Genomic DNA, 17,064 nt, shown 5'->3' with positions numbered 1-17,064 from the left:
CTTGTTATGACAGGGGAGGGGGAAGATAGATTGATCCCTTAAAGTTTTTGCCTTCTCTGCTGATATATTTTGAGCATTTAATGAATTAGTTATAATTCTGGAATAATTAGAAGTTGTAGAGAATTGAATTTACTTAGGATTGTATAAATAAGTCTGAATACAGGTTTGGCAAGTTTTAGCCAGCCAGCGACTTACAATGGCTGGACCCTCATACTACAGTGTCTTAATTAGTGTCTTAATTAGGTCTCAAAAGTCCTATTGTATAACGGCTAAAGGGGAAATAGAGTATTGTATTGCCCTGTATAGCTTAAAAGTGAGACACTGGAAATCTAATTAGAAGTGTCTGGTATCACCTTAACTAAAAGAAGTGATAGCAAAAACCACCAGTGTATGAAAAAGATTAGACAAATGTTTTATGGGAAATTAAGTGAATATTATTGTGATATGTTGATAATTTTAATTTTTATTCTTTGTGCCACAGATAGACAGACATGAACCTGATGTGTTTTCCTCTATCAGAACGGTGGTAAGGCAATCCTCACACAGATAGACAGATGTCATATTTCTTTGGCAAGATAGAGCAACATGGAATTTGCTCTACAATCCTCCTCAAAACATCTCATTTCAGCATTATTTGACTTTTGAATCCTGCAACTCTTTTACCAGTAGTTCATGATTCAAACGGGGGGAGTAGATAATGAGATATTTAGTAGATGAGATATTTTTAAACTCCCTCTCAGAAGAGGCGGCTTCAGTCATGTCACTGATGCCCCATTGGAGAATCCTGGCTATGAGATGTTTGTGGACGGTTCCAGGTACCTAACAGAAAAAGGCAAATTTGAATACAGGGTATGCTGTAGTCATCATACATGACACCATAGTATAAGAAGCCCTTCCACCACACATGTCAGTATAAGAGGCTGACCTTATAGAAGCCTGATAGCACAGCAAACATTTACACTGACTCCAGGTATGCGTATGGCATTGCACATGGTTATGGTCCAATATGGAGGTCCAGGAACTTCCTGATGGCACAGGGCAAGCCAATTAAGAATGGAAACTTAGTAAGTCAGTTGAGATATGGCCATATTGCTCCCTAAGCAGTTGGCAATTGTAAAAGTCAGAGCTCACACAGAGGGAAGAGACCCTGAGAGTATTGGAAATAAAATGGCTGATTAAGCAGCGGCACTACTGCCATGGAAGGGTCTCAACCAGGTGAGACATTGACCTAGCAGACCCCAAGGGGCTGTACTCTAAGGTGACTGGTGCCAGAGAATGTGAAGAAATGTGAAAATGGGGGATAAATCAGTGTACCCCCAAATGGCTGGTTTGGCCCACGGTAAGGTGCATGCCTCTTGAAATGCCATGGAGTCATTAGTGGGTAAACTATAGTTTGCCTCAGCTTTTGTAAGGGCTGCAGGGAATCACGTAAAAGCATGTCAAATAGGTGCTCTACACAATCCAGGGCAGGTAGTTAAGACACATCGCATGCACACCAAAATCCCTGTATCCATTACATACAATTGCCTGAATCTGAACGTACAAATATGTGTTGGTCTGTGTGTATTTTGTTCTCAGGTTGGATCAGCTGAGCAACGACACAGGTAACTGCCAAGAAATTGATATCTGAGCTTCTGTGTAGATTGGGGATACCTGAGATGATAGAGTCTGATAGAGGGACACATTTCACAGGTGAAATAATGAATAAAATAATGTATATATTTCGGATTGAGCAGAGTTCAGGAAAAGTGAAACGTTTCTATGAGTAGAAGTAGCCATGTGTGACCCGGTGAGCGGAGGATGGGTGGCTGCAGGATTTAGTATCACTACTGACAGATATATGTGAGCCTGCATGGCATATTGTAAATGAAAAGTGTCTTTGAGCCATGCCCAGAGCCCTTGTACCTGCTCCAGGGATTGCAGGATAACTATATGCTATAACTATAACTTTAGTAACTACTAAAGATGAGACGGTATAAGTACGTGCTTGTGTGTATAGTGATTTCTCTTCAGGATGGCCTGGGGCATATCTGGTGAAGAAAGCCATCACAAGTGGGCTGCAGATAAACGGCTATTGAAAGATGTAGTGTGTCACTTGTATTTGTATTTTCTATAAGGTACCCTCCTGACAGAAGAATTGGTTTTAGCCCATATCAAACTATCTTCAGGTCAGCCCGTAGGTTAAGGTTATATTATGGTGTACTGACTGACTATGTGATGTCTTGGCAAAAACATCTGACTAATGTATAGTTTTGAGTTTTCTCCTCCCTCTCAGATTTTAAGTTAGTGGACGGGACCTATTCATTTGAGCCAAGAGATTGATGACACGTGAGAAATCCTCTTGATCCAAGATTTGATGATTCTCTCCAAGTGCTGCTAACTACTAATACTTCTATGAAACTTGAAGGACAGAGTAACTGTATCCATGCTTCACATTGCAAAGAAGTCTCTACACAAACAGCGATGAAGATTCACCCGATGTTACTGTCAGATTATTCTGGCGATAAGCCTGCATAGAACATTTGACAATGAGTGGGACAATAAGTTTTTTCTTTAAAACATCATATGATCTTGATCTGAATGTGTCAGACTGTAGGATATGTACTCATAGCCCCATATTAGCCTCAGTCATGTTATATAGCTGTTTTCATAACACAACAGGAAGTAATGATACATAGTATAAGCAAGTGAATGTATAATCAGACTGAAAATAACAGGCCAGAACTATGATTGAGATTAATTTGGAATACAGGAATATATATAAGGGGAATCTGGGAAGGTCCAGCAGTAGACGTTAAGTCACTGAAGTACCTAAATATGAATTTCTGTATCCAATTATCTCAAAATGGGGGAATTGTTAGAATCATATCTTCTATCTCGTATTTGTCATCCATTTTTCTCTAGCAAAGATATGTAGTCTTGTCTCAAAAGGAATTGGTTAGACTAATTAACATGGAGATGCTATGGGCTACCAGGAAATGGAATGCTAATGAATCCTTATCTAGCTGATTGACTTCAGAGTTGCACCTTTGTGTCAAGAGTGTGTAACTCAGGATGTCTATAGAACCCTGAAAGTTAGATCCAAGAAGTGACACCAGGCCTTTGATCTCTAATTATCTCTGGAGCCTTGAGATACACATATACAATGACTGGGGTGGGGGTTAGCTTCCTGGTGGAATGTAATGCTTTAGCCAATGGATAGAGGCTACCATTCCACATCCAATCCTGGTATGTTATGTTATGTCATAAGTCCAACCTGCTTTTGTCTGTATAAATATTGACTCTCTGTAACAATAAATCAGAACTCACTTGATACACTATCAGCTGCGTGTGTGTGTGTGGCTTCTCCAGGCTCAATGGGTGGTAGCCCATCTAGGCCTGTTAATTATTTAATTTGGAACCCTGCAACATACTCTTATGAGGACAATTTAATGTCCCCAACAAGACACATGTCTGTTTTGGAGGGGGGAGCAACGACGTGAGTACAAGTGCCCCATTGCTGCCCCACAAGTCAGTGTATGTCCGTTTCTGCTGGAGTTGATGGAGTAGAGTACCCCTCTAACAGGCATGTCATATACGTGGTATGGGATCACTATATCCTTTTGTAGATTCCCTTGTCAAGTATTTTGCTGCACAATCTAGCCGGGGAGCGATAACTTACATTGATGTCCTCATGGAAAAACCAACCACTATCCTCAATGGGCCGGGGAGTAAGTCAGCAACTCAACCAAAAGTTCAAGTCGTGAAGTCATGTAACTTCAGTAAAGGAAATGTATGAGTAATAGCGACGCCTCCCATAAAGGACAGAGGTGGTTTCCAACGAGACGGCAATATAACAAACAGAGGGAACCAGGGCAAAAAGGTTGTAGGACACTAAAAACGCATCTTCTAGGAGAAGAGCAAGCGACAGCTGAACATGGAGCTTGTGACATGAAGCTGAAGGATCCTTGTAAGGAGGATACAGAATGCTGCACCTCAGGCCAGCAGTCTATGGGATACATTGTTGGGTATACAAGGAGGTCCTCTAAAGGGGGTCATGGCCACTATGCATGACATATAGGGAAACTAAATCAGATGCATGTACAGGTGCCCTTCAATCCTTTAACATGGGGCAAAGCATTGTTAATATCATCGTTCACCCTGAACATCTTGCAGCATACAGTATTTACACGGGACAATGACCAGGAACAAACTATACGCCCGATCACTGGTCCATGTAAATGCCCTTCTATCCTTATGCTTGCTATGTATTCTCACAGCAACATCACTACTTAGGATATGTTCACGTTCAGACAGCCTCACGCTGCAAAAAAACAGACTGCTGAGGGTTTCCAGCAGTGGGACCACCCATCACCACCTCACATTTTGGCAGCTGCAAATTAAAAGGGGGATACCCAGATGGAACCATCCCTTTAATTTATTAAGAAAAGTCTGCCAAAAAAAACTCAAATTATATGGCATGTGCTCCCCGCAGAAGCTGTACTGTACTTAGGCAGTCTTGGAAGTCTTCCCAAAGTCAATTCCACACTGCGCGTTCAGTAGGGTTATAGGATGCAAAAATCTACCAAAAAGCCTTATAAAACTCAAGCCACTTGCAAACCAGTTTTACCATAAATCCAGCAACCCGTCACCAGTAAGCAGACGCTGGTTCACACAGGGTTAATGTAAGAATGAGCGGTGAGCACGAGCATGCAAGAAAACGGCACAAAGAAAAAGAGAGAAGATACAAACTGAGGCTTAGAGAGCGGCTTTACGTCCGTAATTGGGATTCTTGAAATTATTTATAGGACTCTTGTAAATGGGATTCTCTTGCTGGAGAAAGGAACCCACAGAGAGAGAGGATCACAGTGACACAACAGGAAAGAGACATTGTAAAAAAAGAAATCAAAGACACATCTAATAGGCGAGGCGCTGGCTGCGCACCACGAGTACTCCGGATCTTCGGAGACTACTTCTATAGACCCGCCACAATAACCACTCTGTATCACTGCGCTGTTTGTTAGATGGCTACACTTGTGACTATACAGGCAGACGGTCTTTATGTAATAACTATAGGATCGCTGAAGGCATCCAGGACAGCGCACACATAGCAAAGACCCTGCACAGCATGTATGCAACATGTGAGAGCCCCGCTCATGTGTCAGTTATAATACCGGTATCTTATGGTAGAGGGGCCCATGTTATACCCCTAGTTATACCTCTGACTACCCCATGATAAATCATTTAACGCCTATTTATTATTTAAGGGGTCAGATGCCTTTACAGGTCTCGCATGACTTGAAGTTATGAGACTTCCTAACATCCAGTTTTATTAAATGGGTTGCACAGGATTAGAAAACATGGCTACTTTCTCCCAAAAAACGATAACGCACATCTCCACGGGTTGTGAACATATAGCAGCCCAGTCTCATCTGTAGAGACCACCTAAAGACGCAAGTGGCACAGGTTTTTGCACGAAGTGGCAATGTTTTTCCAATCCTGTACAATGCCTTTAAATTTTTTATTCCCCTGCATGACATATAACATGCACTGTGTGATGGGGGTGCGTGTAAACATAGATTGTAAGCCCTCGCGGGCAGGGCCCTCTACCCCACTGTGCCAGCCGATCACTGTTAGTATGATATGTACCTGTATATTTTGCGTATTGTATGTAACCCCCAAATGTAAAGCACCATGGAATTAACGGTGCTATTTAAATAAACAATAATAATAATAATAATAATAATAATAATAATAATAAACACCCCCTCAGCTAATGTCCTCAGACAATCTGAGCTTGTATTTTTGGGGAAGTAACTTTACGGTCAGGCCTCCTTTTTACTACTGTGTTGGGGGAAGAAGTTAAAAAAAAGCTTCCCATTTCAGAGAGAATGCAGTATGATATATGCTATTATTACATTCTGCATAGTGTGTGGGTTGTGAAGGGGCTTTCCTGTCCAGAAAAAGGACCATTGGGGAAGTGGAGCCCTCACCTCTCGTCCAGACAGCAATTACAAAGTCTCTGGCTCTGGAGGACCTGCATTACACTGATATGAATAGGGATGGTGTAATTCTTCCTTTAGCCTGCAGAGGTGCTGCAGAAGCCATTATTGGGTTATTTCACTGGCATCCTGTCATAAGACAGGCTTGCACATTCCAGTGAGCGCCCTCTATTGGTTTGCAATACTGAGGCAGCAACTGTCTTCCTAATTACATCATGGAAGGCAGATTTGCATATTCTTCCCATAGTTCCTTGCAAAGTGGAGTGCTAAAGGCTTAACAAGTCTCCACACACCTATATGGTGGTCTCTCCCTAAGGAGTGACAATATCCCCCGAGGTGCTGCAGAGAAACTGAACAGTTTCTACCACATTTCTTCAGATTACAGCTAAGTGACAGCTTTCTATCTAGCACAGGTTGTGCATACTTTTATATGGAAAGCAATGTCAGTAATACATAGACACTAACTAATCCTACTATAAAATAACCACAGTAAGCATATAGCCATCATGGAGAACTTTACAGGGAGGATCACATAAAAGAAACCAAAAAAGGGTTAACAAGAAAGATAAATTAGAAATATGGAGAAGGGTTAAAAGACTTACTGAAAATATGTATGAAACAGATATGGAAGGAGACAAGAGTTAATGCCTAACTATCAGAATAATGTTCAATACGTAGGTCTGATCCAAGTCACTATTCTTAAAGGGGTTGTCCAAGACTAGATACTGATGACCTATTCTTACAGTGTACAGAGTCGTCTTCTCCTGGCTTCGTACCCTGCAGCTGACAGATGGGCCGTACCCCTCACCAATTTGATCCTATCTTAAGGATAGGTCATCATATTTAGTATTGGACAACCCCTTTAATCATCAATTACATCTCTACACACAATGGGTGCATCAAGGCAAATGGACAAGGGAACTAGCGCCCGGAATAAGTTCCCATTTTCTAAGCCACTACCCCAAAACTTCCACAACAATTACAGACATTACTGGAGCACCAAAGTTACCGCCATACCAGCGAGCCACCAATCACAGAACAGCTTATACATTTTTCCAGGGCACTGTAAGAACTAAGCGCTACACAATGGCGGCTTGCTATGGGTAACAAGGCTAATTTTTTGCTATTGGAGAACTGTGGCTTGTATAATCACATTTTCAATAGACAATTCCCATTGAATACTTACAGCGTCCCACTTGGCATTCATTTTTTCTTTCTCGAATTTAGCAAACTCCCTTCTGTCGTGGATGATCATAAGAAGCTTCCATATAAGCAGCAGTGCCAGGCCGATGAGAACAATACCAGCGACTACACCGGCCACAATTGGGATTATGTCAGGGCCGCTGGGACATTCTACAAATTATATAGAAAATCTATATTATATACACATATATAATGAATGAAGTCAGCTGCAAGTGACCCAATAGCTGGGGGCTTACCTGGATCCTTCACCACGTGTACATGAACCTCGGAGTTGGCATTGACGGAGTAGGTAAAGTAGAACCAGCAGTCATCGGCGTCCTTCTCTTTGCAGTGTGTGAGCGCGTCCGCCTGTCCAGGCTGAGGTAACTTATCTCGGCTATCCACCATGGTATAGTTGAAATGGAGGCACTGACTATTACATACGTCTTGCTTTTCTCCTTTTTGGAAGGCTCTGCATTGAACGCATTCCCTATGGACAAATAATTTATGTCAGCAGCTGACAATACAGTCCCTGCTCGCTGCCCATACACGTCATCTACTCCGCTATACTGTCCTATAGAGGCTCTGGTCCTTCCCCAAAAAGCATTATATGTTATACTAACCGTGCAAGAGAGACCCTTGTAATACTCACTTGTGCTCAGTGCACACCCCCGCACAGGTCTGACACATCTCACAGGTTTGTCCCTGGAACTTGAGGTCTGTACATTTACACCTCCCACATTCACAAGTGCCTCTCCCGTTGCAGAGCTGACCATTCGACGCCATACATGTCGACTTATCCTCCGAGCAATCACATGCGGTTCCAGAGAAGTTGGGGAAACACTCGCATTCTCTGCATTTGCAAATTCCATTACCTGGAAGAGATAAGAGACATGTTATGGCCTGATGCTAATGAGAAAACAAAACTGGGAAAGAGGATCGCGCATATGCTTACCGCCACAGGTCTGTCCATTAGATCGGTCACAGTTGAAGTTGTCACAGTCACAGTATTTGCCGGAATAGACTTCATTGGGGTTGTCCCTCTTCTTGCACACACATTGGCCGCAGATACAATCACCGTTGTTGCTGCAGATCTCGGAGCTGTTCTCCTTCCTGCACTGAGCGTCCATATCCTCATTGCTGACCTGCTCTGTACTGCACTCGCAATGTTTCCCGATACGGCCCTCATTACATCTGGACAAAACGAGAAGACAAATTGGTACAGGGTTATCCATGGACAGATGTAGCAGTTCGTAAAGGGGCTATACAGTTTTCTAATACCAATGTCCTATCTATAGCCCATGTGACACTATAATGCTTTCTCACGTCACCACTGCTATACTGCCTGCAACTAACAGGACACAAAGCTAGTTTTATTATTGCACTATGGGTGCAATATGGCTATAACTATGGGACTAAAGATACTGTACAGACTAGATCTACAGGAGATAACCAGAGCATAAGACAGTACGGGCACAATGCCATGAATGTACCTGCAGGCTCCACACTCGAATGTGCCATTTCCATTGTGGCATTCTGGGCTATCTGGTAGTCCGCTTTGTTGGCAATCACATTCACAGATAAATTTCAGAAGGATCTCCACTTCTTCGGTAAAACCCAAAGGTTTGATCTTAATAGATTCAGTCTGATCCTTCTTGGGGCACTTGTGTGCGGTTACGCTGATCTCAAACTGGACCTAAAACAAAAAAAAATATCACTTAGTATAAAAACCCATTGAACAAAAAGCCAACCAATGAGCTATCACGCGTTTCAAAAAGTTTCAAGAAACACGTGACTTGCAACAGATAATATTCAAATACAACTAGCGCTCTGATGCAAAATAAAACTTAACATTTAATAAATATATTTAAAATGTGTTGACAGACATGTAACACTAATAACCTGTATAAGGAATGACAAAATAGACAATTAATGTATGCTCGTGTGTCCCACTCAGCTACATAACATCAATATATTGGAGAAATATCCATCATGGCTTCTTATGCCTCTAGGTGAACAGAGAAAGCATAGTGACCATAAACAAATGCACTTACAGTCTGCCCAATAGGATATAATAGTAATGAAACGGTCTTACCATAGGCTGTAGATAGGGAGCCAAAGTCAATGCTGGGCGTACCACAGGAGGATAATACATCCCTGTTCTTAACCTGCCGATACACCCTAGCTCCCCATAAACTCCCGCCCTAACAAGGGCAGTCCCAAGCTGTCCCTCAAGGTAAGACCCTATATGTCCCTTTGTCCCTACGCGTTTCCCAGTGCAGTGGCGCACCGCTCATCAGGGGATCTTATGCTATGCTGAATTCTAACAGCAGACTCCTTCCTTCTATCCCATAGAGAAGAGATGCCCACAGTGGTAGGACAAGCTCTGGATAGGGAAGTTCTTTCTCCTAGTGCTGACTACAGTCTGATAGAGCTTTTGTACAAAAGAGGTATACTCCTTCTTTCAATACGGCATTTAAAGATCTTACGGCAGTTTTTAAAGAGCAAATAGTCTCGTGGTGGGAGATCCAAAGTTTGGAAAACTACATACAAAACGGTATAGTGCCTAGGGGCTTGAGAGTAGGACTTCTTCCCGCCAGTCGTATTAGGAATGCCAATTTGCTAGCCAAGTGGGAAAAAGAGGCCACAGGCTTTTCACTTAGGTTGCTTCAGTTACTTCTGGAGGAGGAGAAAAATCATCTAGAGGTCTTAGAAAATCAGCTTAAGGAACATCTTGATATTATAAAAAAAGTTTCAGGGGGAATCTGAATTTGCATCGAAAGAAATTCAGCTTCAAAACACACTTGAGAAATTTCAATATCATTTGAAGGAACGGAAACACAAACAGTTCTCCAGAGACTTACAAGACTTCAGGGAGAATAAAGTATACAGCACAATAGGAGATAGATCTACATTTAGAGGGGGAGAAACAGATATCTCCTCAACTGATACAGAAAGATCAAACTCTGAGACCCGCAGTAAATCTAACAGGGGGAGAGCAAAGGGGAGAGGGAGAGGACGTGACAGGGGAGCCAAGACCCAAATGGGAGGTTTTTTAGAACAGTCGTACCTCCTAAGGAACAGGAATCCATCTCAAGCTCTACTGAGCTCCAAGTGATTAATGTATCGTCCTTTACCATTACTGAAACTCAAATGTGTGTTTTAAGTAGGGGCCTTTCCTTTGTTCCCAGCTCTGATTTTGACATCTTCAACTGGGTGAAGGATTTACACCTTTTCGCCAGAAAACTCAGATGGAGAAAGTTTTTCTGTAAACAGGATGAAAGGTTGAGTGCAGAGTTGGGAATTCCGGTAGATCTATTACCAGATGTCAGATTGCTAGCGGACCTAGGGGAAGAAGGGAGTGAAACTACTGGTCAAGGTCCTTTTTCTAACCTTCAGGTTAAGAGTACGAAACTTCCTCCTATTGGTGAATTATCCTGTATTGATGTATTTATCAACAAGGTGGTATCTGACTTTGAAAAAATTAAGCGCACACATTGCCCCCTTAATCTAAGCAGGGCTGAAATGGAAGCCCTGCAGAGCCTGGAAGCCAATAAACAGCTGGTTATAAAGCCGGCAGATAAGGGGGGCAATGTGGTGCTTATGGATGTCTCCCAATATATAGGGATGTGTGAGTCCCTGCTCCTCCAGAGAGATAACTACGCTATATTGCGAAGCAACCCAACAGTGGAATTCAGTAGCGCTTTACGTACTATATTATTGGAGGCCAAAACCTCTAAATTGATTTCGGACAAGGAATTTGAATTTTTGATGCCTTTGTACCCTGTGGAGGCGACGTTTTACTGCCTGCCGAAAGTCCACAAAGGCCTGTCCCCCTTAAAGGGGCGACCAATAGTGTCAGGTGTTAATAGCTTATGCCAGAATGTGGGAGTGTATCTGGATAGGATTCTCAGACCTTATGTGACCTCTCTCCCATCATTCATACAGGATACCTCTGATCTGCTACGGAAGTTGGAGGGAGTATGCTTGGATGATGAGGTTATTTTGTGCTCCATTGATGTGGAGGCCCTATACTCATCTATACCGCATCAGTGGGGCCTCAAAGCGGTAGGCCATTACCTGCGTTCACGTAGAAATCAGTACCGTGCCCACAGTCAATTTATCCTCAACCTTTTAGAATTTTCCCTCACTCACAACTTCTTCGTCTTTAATGGCCAACACTTCCACCAGCTCAGGGGCACCGCCATGGGGAATCCATGTGCGCCCACATACGCGAACTTGCTCCTGGGCTGGTGGGAGGAGACGATGGTCTTTGGGGAGGAACATGAGGAATTTACAAACAAGATTGAACTGTGGGCATGGTATATTGATGACGTGTTGGTCTTGTGGAGGGGCACTCCAGAGTCCTTTCAGAGATTTGTTGAACATCTGAATGTGAATATGATAGGCCTGTCATTCACATGTGAAATTGGTGGTTCATCGCTCCCTTTCTTGGATGTTTTAATTTCAAAGGGAATTAATGGCACACTGGAGACAAAAGTGTTTAGAAAAGCTACAGCCACTAATTCCCTCCTCCGATGGGATAGCAGTCATCCATACCCGTTGAGGAGGGGAATACCTCGTGGCCAATACCTGAGATTGAGAAGGAATTGCTCTGGTGGGCAGGCCTTTGTGGACCAAGCGGCAGACTTGAGATCCCGGTTTTTAAAACGGGGATATCCGGACCATATTTTGAGGGATGCGTTTAAATCATCTCTGGCTTGTGATCGTACCCAACTGTTGAGGGCCAAGGAGAAAACAATGGACTCGGACAGTATGGTCCGAATGATTGGAACATATGACAATGGAGCATCAGAGGTGCGTCAAATATTGCAGCGTCATTGGGATATCCTAACCTTGGATCCTGACAAAGGCAGTAGTAGGTGATAGACCGCAGATCACGTTCCGCAGGGGAAGATCCCTGAGGGATCGTTTAGTGCATAGTCACTTAAACGTTCAAAAAAATTCTACTTGGTTGTCTCCACCAAAAGGCTGTTTTAAATGTAGTGGGTGTTCAGCTTGTTCTCATTTGGAGACAGGCAAGCAATTTTTTTCGGAAAACCTAAAAAAAGTGTTTGAGATCAGACACTTTATTTCATGTAGATCGAAAGGTGTGATTTACAAAATTACATGCCAGTGTAAAATGGAGTATATAGGAAAATCAAATAGGGAATTTAGAAAAAGGATTGGTGAACACCTAGGGGACATACGTAACCACAGGGACACCCCTATAGCGAGACATGTAAACTCCACTCATGGGGGGGATCTAAACTGCCTACGATTTATGGGGATTGATTTGGTTAAGCCACACCCAAGGGGAGGGGATTGGTTCAAAATGACGCTGCAGTGTGAAGCCAAATGGATCTTCAAACTAAAAACGGAGGCTCCTCGGGGTCTAAATGAGCAACTGAATTTCTGTTGCTTCATTTGATATAGAAAGTGGACCTGGGTCCGGACAGTATCCGGGCCAGATTTGTCAATATATGGGTATATCTCATTTTCTCTTTCCTTGTTCACAAATGTTCGTTTTACTAAGTCCTTATCTATGTCATTTTGTTGAGTGTCCATGTTAACCAGAAATGATAGAATCCAGCATTAATAAATGTTCCTAGGAGCTAGGTAAAAAGGTAGAGACGAGGGAACATCCTGCAGATACTTACCTCCTGAACGATTCAGGGGGAGGGTAAATATTTGACTGTGGGATGTGAATACAATGGAGAATGGGAGGGTTCGAGATGACTCTCAATGCATATGTAACGTAGGAGAGGTTTCTATTTACCATTAACTCCTTGACTTGTCTTCTACATGCCGATTAGGCATTTAAGCGGCACTGCGCAAGCGCGGGGTCCGGGACGGGACTCCGTGCGATACCTACGTGTTGAGGACATCAGCGCATGCGCGGGATCGGATCTGCAATCTCGCGGGATCCGGCCAGTAAACTGATAACGCGGCCGAACTGGCGGACGTCATCAGGAGGCGCAGGATGGCGCCAGTATCCAACAGGACGCCGTTCACTGACTTCATACTAAACAGGTGAGGGGCGGAGCGCCGGTAAATGAATGGGTTAAATAGCCTCAGGAGGAGGCAAAATGTGCTGCCAGTGTCATTATCTGTAGTCAGCACTAGGAGAAAGAACTTCCCTATCCAGAGCTTGTCCTACCACTGTGGGCATCTCTTCTCTATGGGATAGAAGGAAGGAGTCTGCTGTTAGAATTCAGCATAGCATAAGATCCCCTGATGAGCGGTGCGCCACTGCACTGGGAAACGCGTAGGGACAAAGGGACATATAGGGTCTTACCTTGAGGGACAGCTTGGGACTGCCCTTGTTAGGGCGGGAGTTTATGGGGAGCTAGGGTGTATCGGCAGGTTAAGAACAGGGATGTATTATCCTCCTGTGGTACGCCCAGCATTGACTTTGGCTCCCTATCTACAGCCTATGGTAAGACCGTTTCATTACTATTATATCCTATTGGGCAGACTAAGTGCATTTGTTTATGGTCACTATGCTTTCTCTGTTCACCTAGAGGCATAAGAAGCCATGATGGATATTTCTCCAATATATTGATGTTATGTAGCTGAGTGGGACACACGAGCATACATTAATTGTCTATTTTGTCATTCCTTATACAGGTTATTAGTGTTACATGTCTGTCAACACATTTTAAATATATTTATTAAATGTTAAGTTTTATTTTGCATCAGAGCGCTAGGTGTATAAAAACCCATTGCTCTCTGCATATAAGGCATGCCAGTGGTACAATACACACACCAGGAGGCGGGCAGGGTGCTCCAGGTCACCACTTACCTGATCTCCCAGGGAGATGTTGGAGCACTTCCTTCCATTCTCGCCTGTACCAATAACTCCGTTCTTGCAGAATGACTTATAGCTGATAGTTACGCCTTCAGGTAACTTGCTGTTTTCCAAGATTAGCTCGGAGGATAGCGACTGGAAAGAGTAAAAAAGAGATTATTTACTAATCGTCCATTATGTGGCATTAAACAGAGGTTTCCTATGTAATATACTCACATTATAGGAGTCAATGATCAGCTGAATGACGTTACTTGAGTTGGAGGACAGCGTGCCGACGGCTGACTTGGGGATCAGGTTCTTCAATTCCTATTGAGACGACACCGGGACAGATTTGGATTAACCTCTGGTATTCCAGATTTATATACTGAAAGCTTAGACCAGGAGGAAGAGTATGTACCTTGTAAACTGGCTGGAAATCCTCAGTCACAGCAAAGATGGTCTGGATGTTATTCTCACTAAGTTTCTGTACTATGTGAGCAATGGATGGATAGTCCTGTGAAAGACGATATAATAAGATTAGTATACATGTGACAGGAGTCTTGAAATTAGAAATATCAAGCCTCTCAATGATGCCAAGAATGATTAAGATCTGCGGGTTTCTCAGACCCCGTCCCCCATTCAAGAGTTTGCAAAATTTCAGCTTCTGACATCAGGCCACACTTATAGCCTATAGTGGAGCTTAAAGGGGTTCTCTTGCCAGATTGGAAATCACCAGCATATTGTTTTTATCCAAGCACGATCCCACCAACACAAACAAGTATGTGACAAGGAGAGATGCTGGATGGATCAGACGGGTCACTGCACCTTGCACATGACCTTATGCATGTAACGTAAGTGTAATATACTATGTACTGCCCCCTGCAGGAAGGTTAAGCATAGAAAACTAGATATCAGGTCATTAGACAGTCATGTAGAGAAGCTCTAACTGTAGACTCACATAATAGTGGCTCATTGTGTACATATTATCGTGCATGTGACATTTCCCATCGTTCGGCAGCACGATTCCTCCTAATCTTCCATCCCCAGCAAAATGGAAGCCGGCATCCGTGGAGAAGACCAACAAGCGCGTGACATTCCTCCAACCAATTTGCTCCTGAAATAAAAGGCTGCAGCATGAAGGACATATTTTCGTGACACAGGCATGCAAGACTGATCCGCTTAGCTTCCAGGCAAATCACTATTATAGTAGTAAGTAACATGGAAGATCTTGCTGACTACACAGGCTATTCCAGAATCTGGAACCATTCCAGTCTAAGTATCTACGGATGTCTGACGAATATTTCCTGACAAAGTGGTATGACTAGTGCGTACATATTTAGCTTGTTTACAACTGCTTTGGTGGATTACTAGTGAAAATGCAATTAAAGGGGTTTACTGGAAGTCAGATACTGGCGGCTTAGCCCTAGGATAGGCAAAGGGGCTTTCCAGACTGGAAATAATGATCTCAAGGATTGATCAACCATATCAGATTGGTGTGTGTCTGACATCCGGCATCCCCATGAATGATCTGTTCTCACTAGACGATACACAGAGAATGGAGCAGGAAGCAGACAGCTCCGTTCTGTTGGTATATACATATATGCAACAGATATAGACTTATTGTATTATACTATTGTTGGAGGAACTTACAGCTTCCGGACACTAGATGGCGATGTTATTATTGTTATGTGCTGAATACATGTAATGATAAGCTATGGAGACTTGTCTGTATCTCAAAATTGCTGCATATCTATGGTTAAACTCCTTTCCAGTGTATTCCTTGTTATATTGCTGTATAGACATGCTGATGCTGATGTTACCTCATGTACTGATAAGTAAACTGAAGATTATCCCATATAATCTACTCTGAAGCTTTCTTCTGCGACTGCACTCTGCAACAGGTTATGGGCCCAGGCAGCCAGACAACCCAGGCACAGGCACAGTACCCAGGCATCCAGACAGAGCCAGGCACCCAGACACCCCAGCAACCAGGCAGAGAAGACAAGAGGACTCTGTGAATGCAAAAGAATTCTCCAGAACAAGTCTCTACAACCAAGTAAGATAAGTTAAAGATGAGCAGCAGCTCAGACTTACAGTAGCTAAGCTGAACAATGAGAACTATCAGTTATGGAAGTTCAAAGTGGAGATGTTGTTGTCTAAGGATGATTTATGGGAGGTAATCACCACAGATAGACCCAATGAGAATGATCAGACATGGGAGAAGAAAAACAGACAAGCTAGAGCTACAATCAGCTTATTAGTGGAGGATGATCAGCTCATTCACATAAGAAATGAGAATACAGCAATGGGAATGTGGCAAGCTTTGAGGAAGTTACATGAAAGATCCAGTTTAAATCACAAGCTATTTCTGCTAAGGAAACTTTACAAGATGAGATTAAGTGCAGAGAAAGACATGCATGAGCACATATACGCCATGATGGAAGTGATAACACAGCTGAGATCTATTGGTGAAGATATTCAGGAAAGTCATATAGCAGCGATATTATGCAGCTTACCAGATTCGTATACTGCTCTGATAAACGCTCTAGAAACAAGACCTGAAGCAGAGATCACACTAGAGTATGTAAAGACCAGACTCATAGATGAATACCAGAGAAGGAAAGAGCAAACCAAAGAATCCACAGAAGAGGTTAGTGGGAATGCTCTTAAAGTTACAGAAAAAAAAGCGCCACAAGACAGAAACAAGAGAGTGTTTCAAATGTAAGAAAAAGGGTCATTTAAAGAAAGATTGTTCTATATGGAAAGCAGAACAACAAAAATTACAACAGAGAGACAGTAAACAGAAAGTGAAAAGCTCCATTTCTAACTCACATGCAGATCACTGCAATGGTACGTTTAAAGCAGCTGATAAAAAGTCATCATCATCATCAAGTTGGTTTATTGACTCATGAGCAACAAGTCACATGACAAGTAATAGAAGTTTCTTTACTGAGCTTGATTTAGATAAGAAGGAAGCCATTTATCTTGCAGATGGGAGCAGAATAACAGCAGAAGGTATTGGACAAGGAATGTTGATCTGTTCTGATAAATCTGGAAATAATGTAAAAGTCCTAGTAAAGGATGTATTGTATGTTCCAGGACTAGAAGGAG

The 17,064-nt window shown here is 42.8% G+C and overlaps 1 protein-coding gene across 2 annotated transcripts in view; it reads right to left on the bottom strand.

The window, feature by feature from the left end:
- The window catches only part of LOC142200907 (integrin beta-1-A-like), a 52,916-nt gene that overhangs the window by 21,201 nt on the left and 14,651 nt on the right, over nt 1–17,064 (bottom strand). The window contains exons 7-16 of one of the 2 annotated variants that reach the window (XM_075271609.1): nt 14,912–15,067; nt 14,372–14,467; nt 14,191–14,280; nt 13,969–14,109; nt 8,657–8,859; nt 8,119–8,357; nt 7,816–8,038; nt 7,421–7,653; nt 7,168–7,334; nt 4,732–4,812 (exon numbers count right to left, since the gene is read on the bottom strand). In XM_075271609.1, the coding sequence (XP_075127710.1) occupies nt 4,738–4,812; nt 7,168–7,334; nt 7,421–7,653; nt 7,816–8,038; nt 8,119–8,357; nt 8,657–8,859; nt 13,969–14,109; nt 14,191–14,280; nt 14,372–14,467; nt 14,912–15,067 (1,623 nt within the window). In that variant the 3' untranslated portion in view covers nt 4,732–4,737. The remainder of the gene's footprint in view (nt 1–4,731; nt 4,813–7,167; nt 7,335–7,420; nt 7,654–7,815; nt 8,039–8,118; nt 8,358–8,656; nt 8,860–13,968; nt 14,110–14,190; nt 14,281–14,371; nt 14,468–14,911; nt 15,068–17,064) is intronic. The other variant, XM_075271610.1, reaches the window with a different exon arrangement.

The sequence above is a fragment of the Leptodactylus fuscus genome, chromosome 4, assembly GCF_031893055.1.
Source record: "Leptodactylus fuscus isolate aLepFus1 chromosome 4, aLepFus1.hap2, whole genome shotgun sequence".
In the NCBI taxonomy this organism is placed as follows: Eukaryota; Metazoa; Chordata; class Amphibia; order Anura; family Leptodactylidae; genus Leptodactylus; species Leptodactylus fuscus.
Note: the sequence above shows the minus strand (reverse complement) of the source record. Positions and strands in the feature narration are given on the sequence as shown.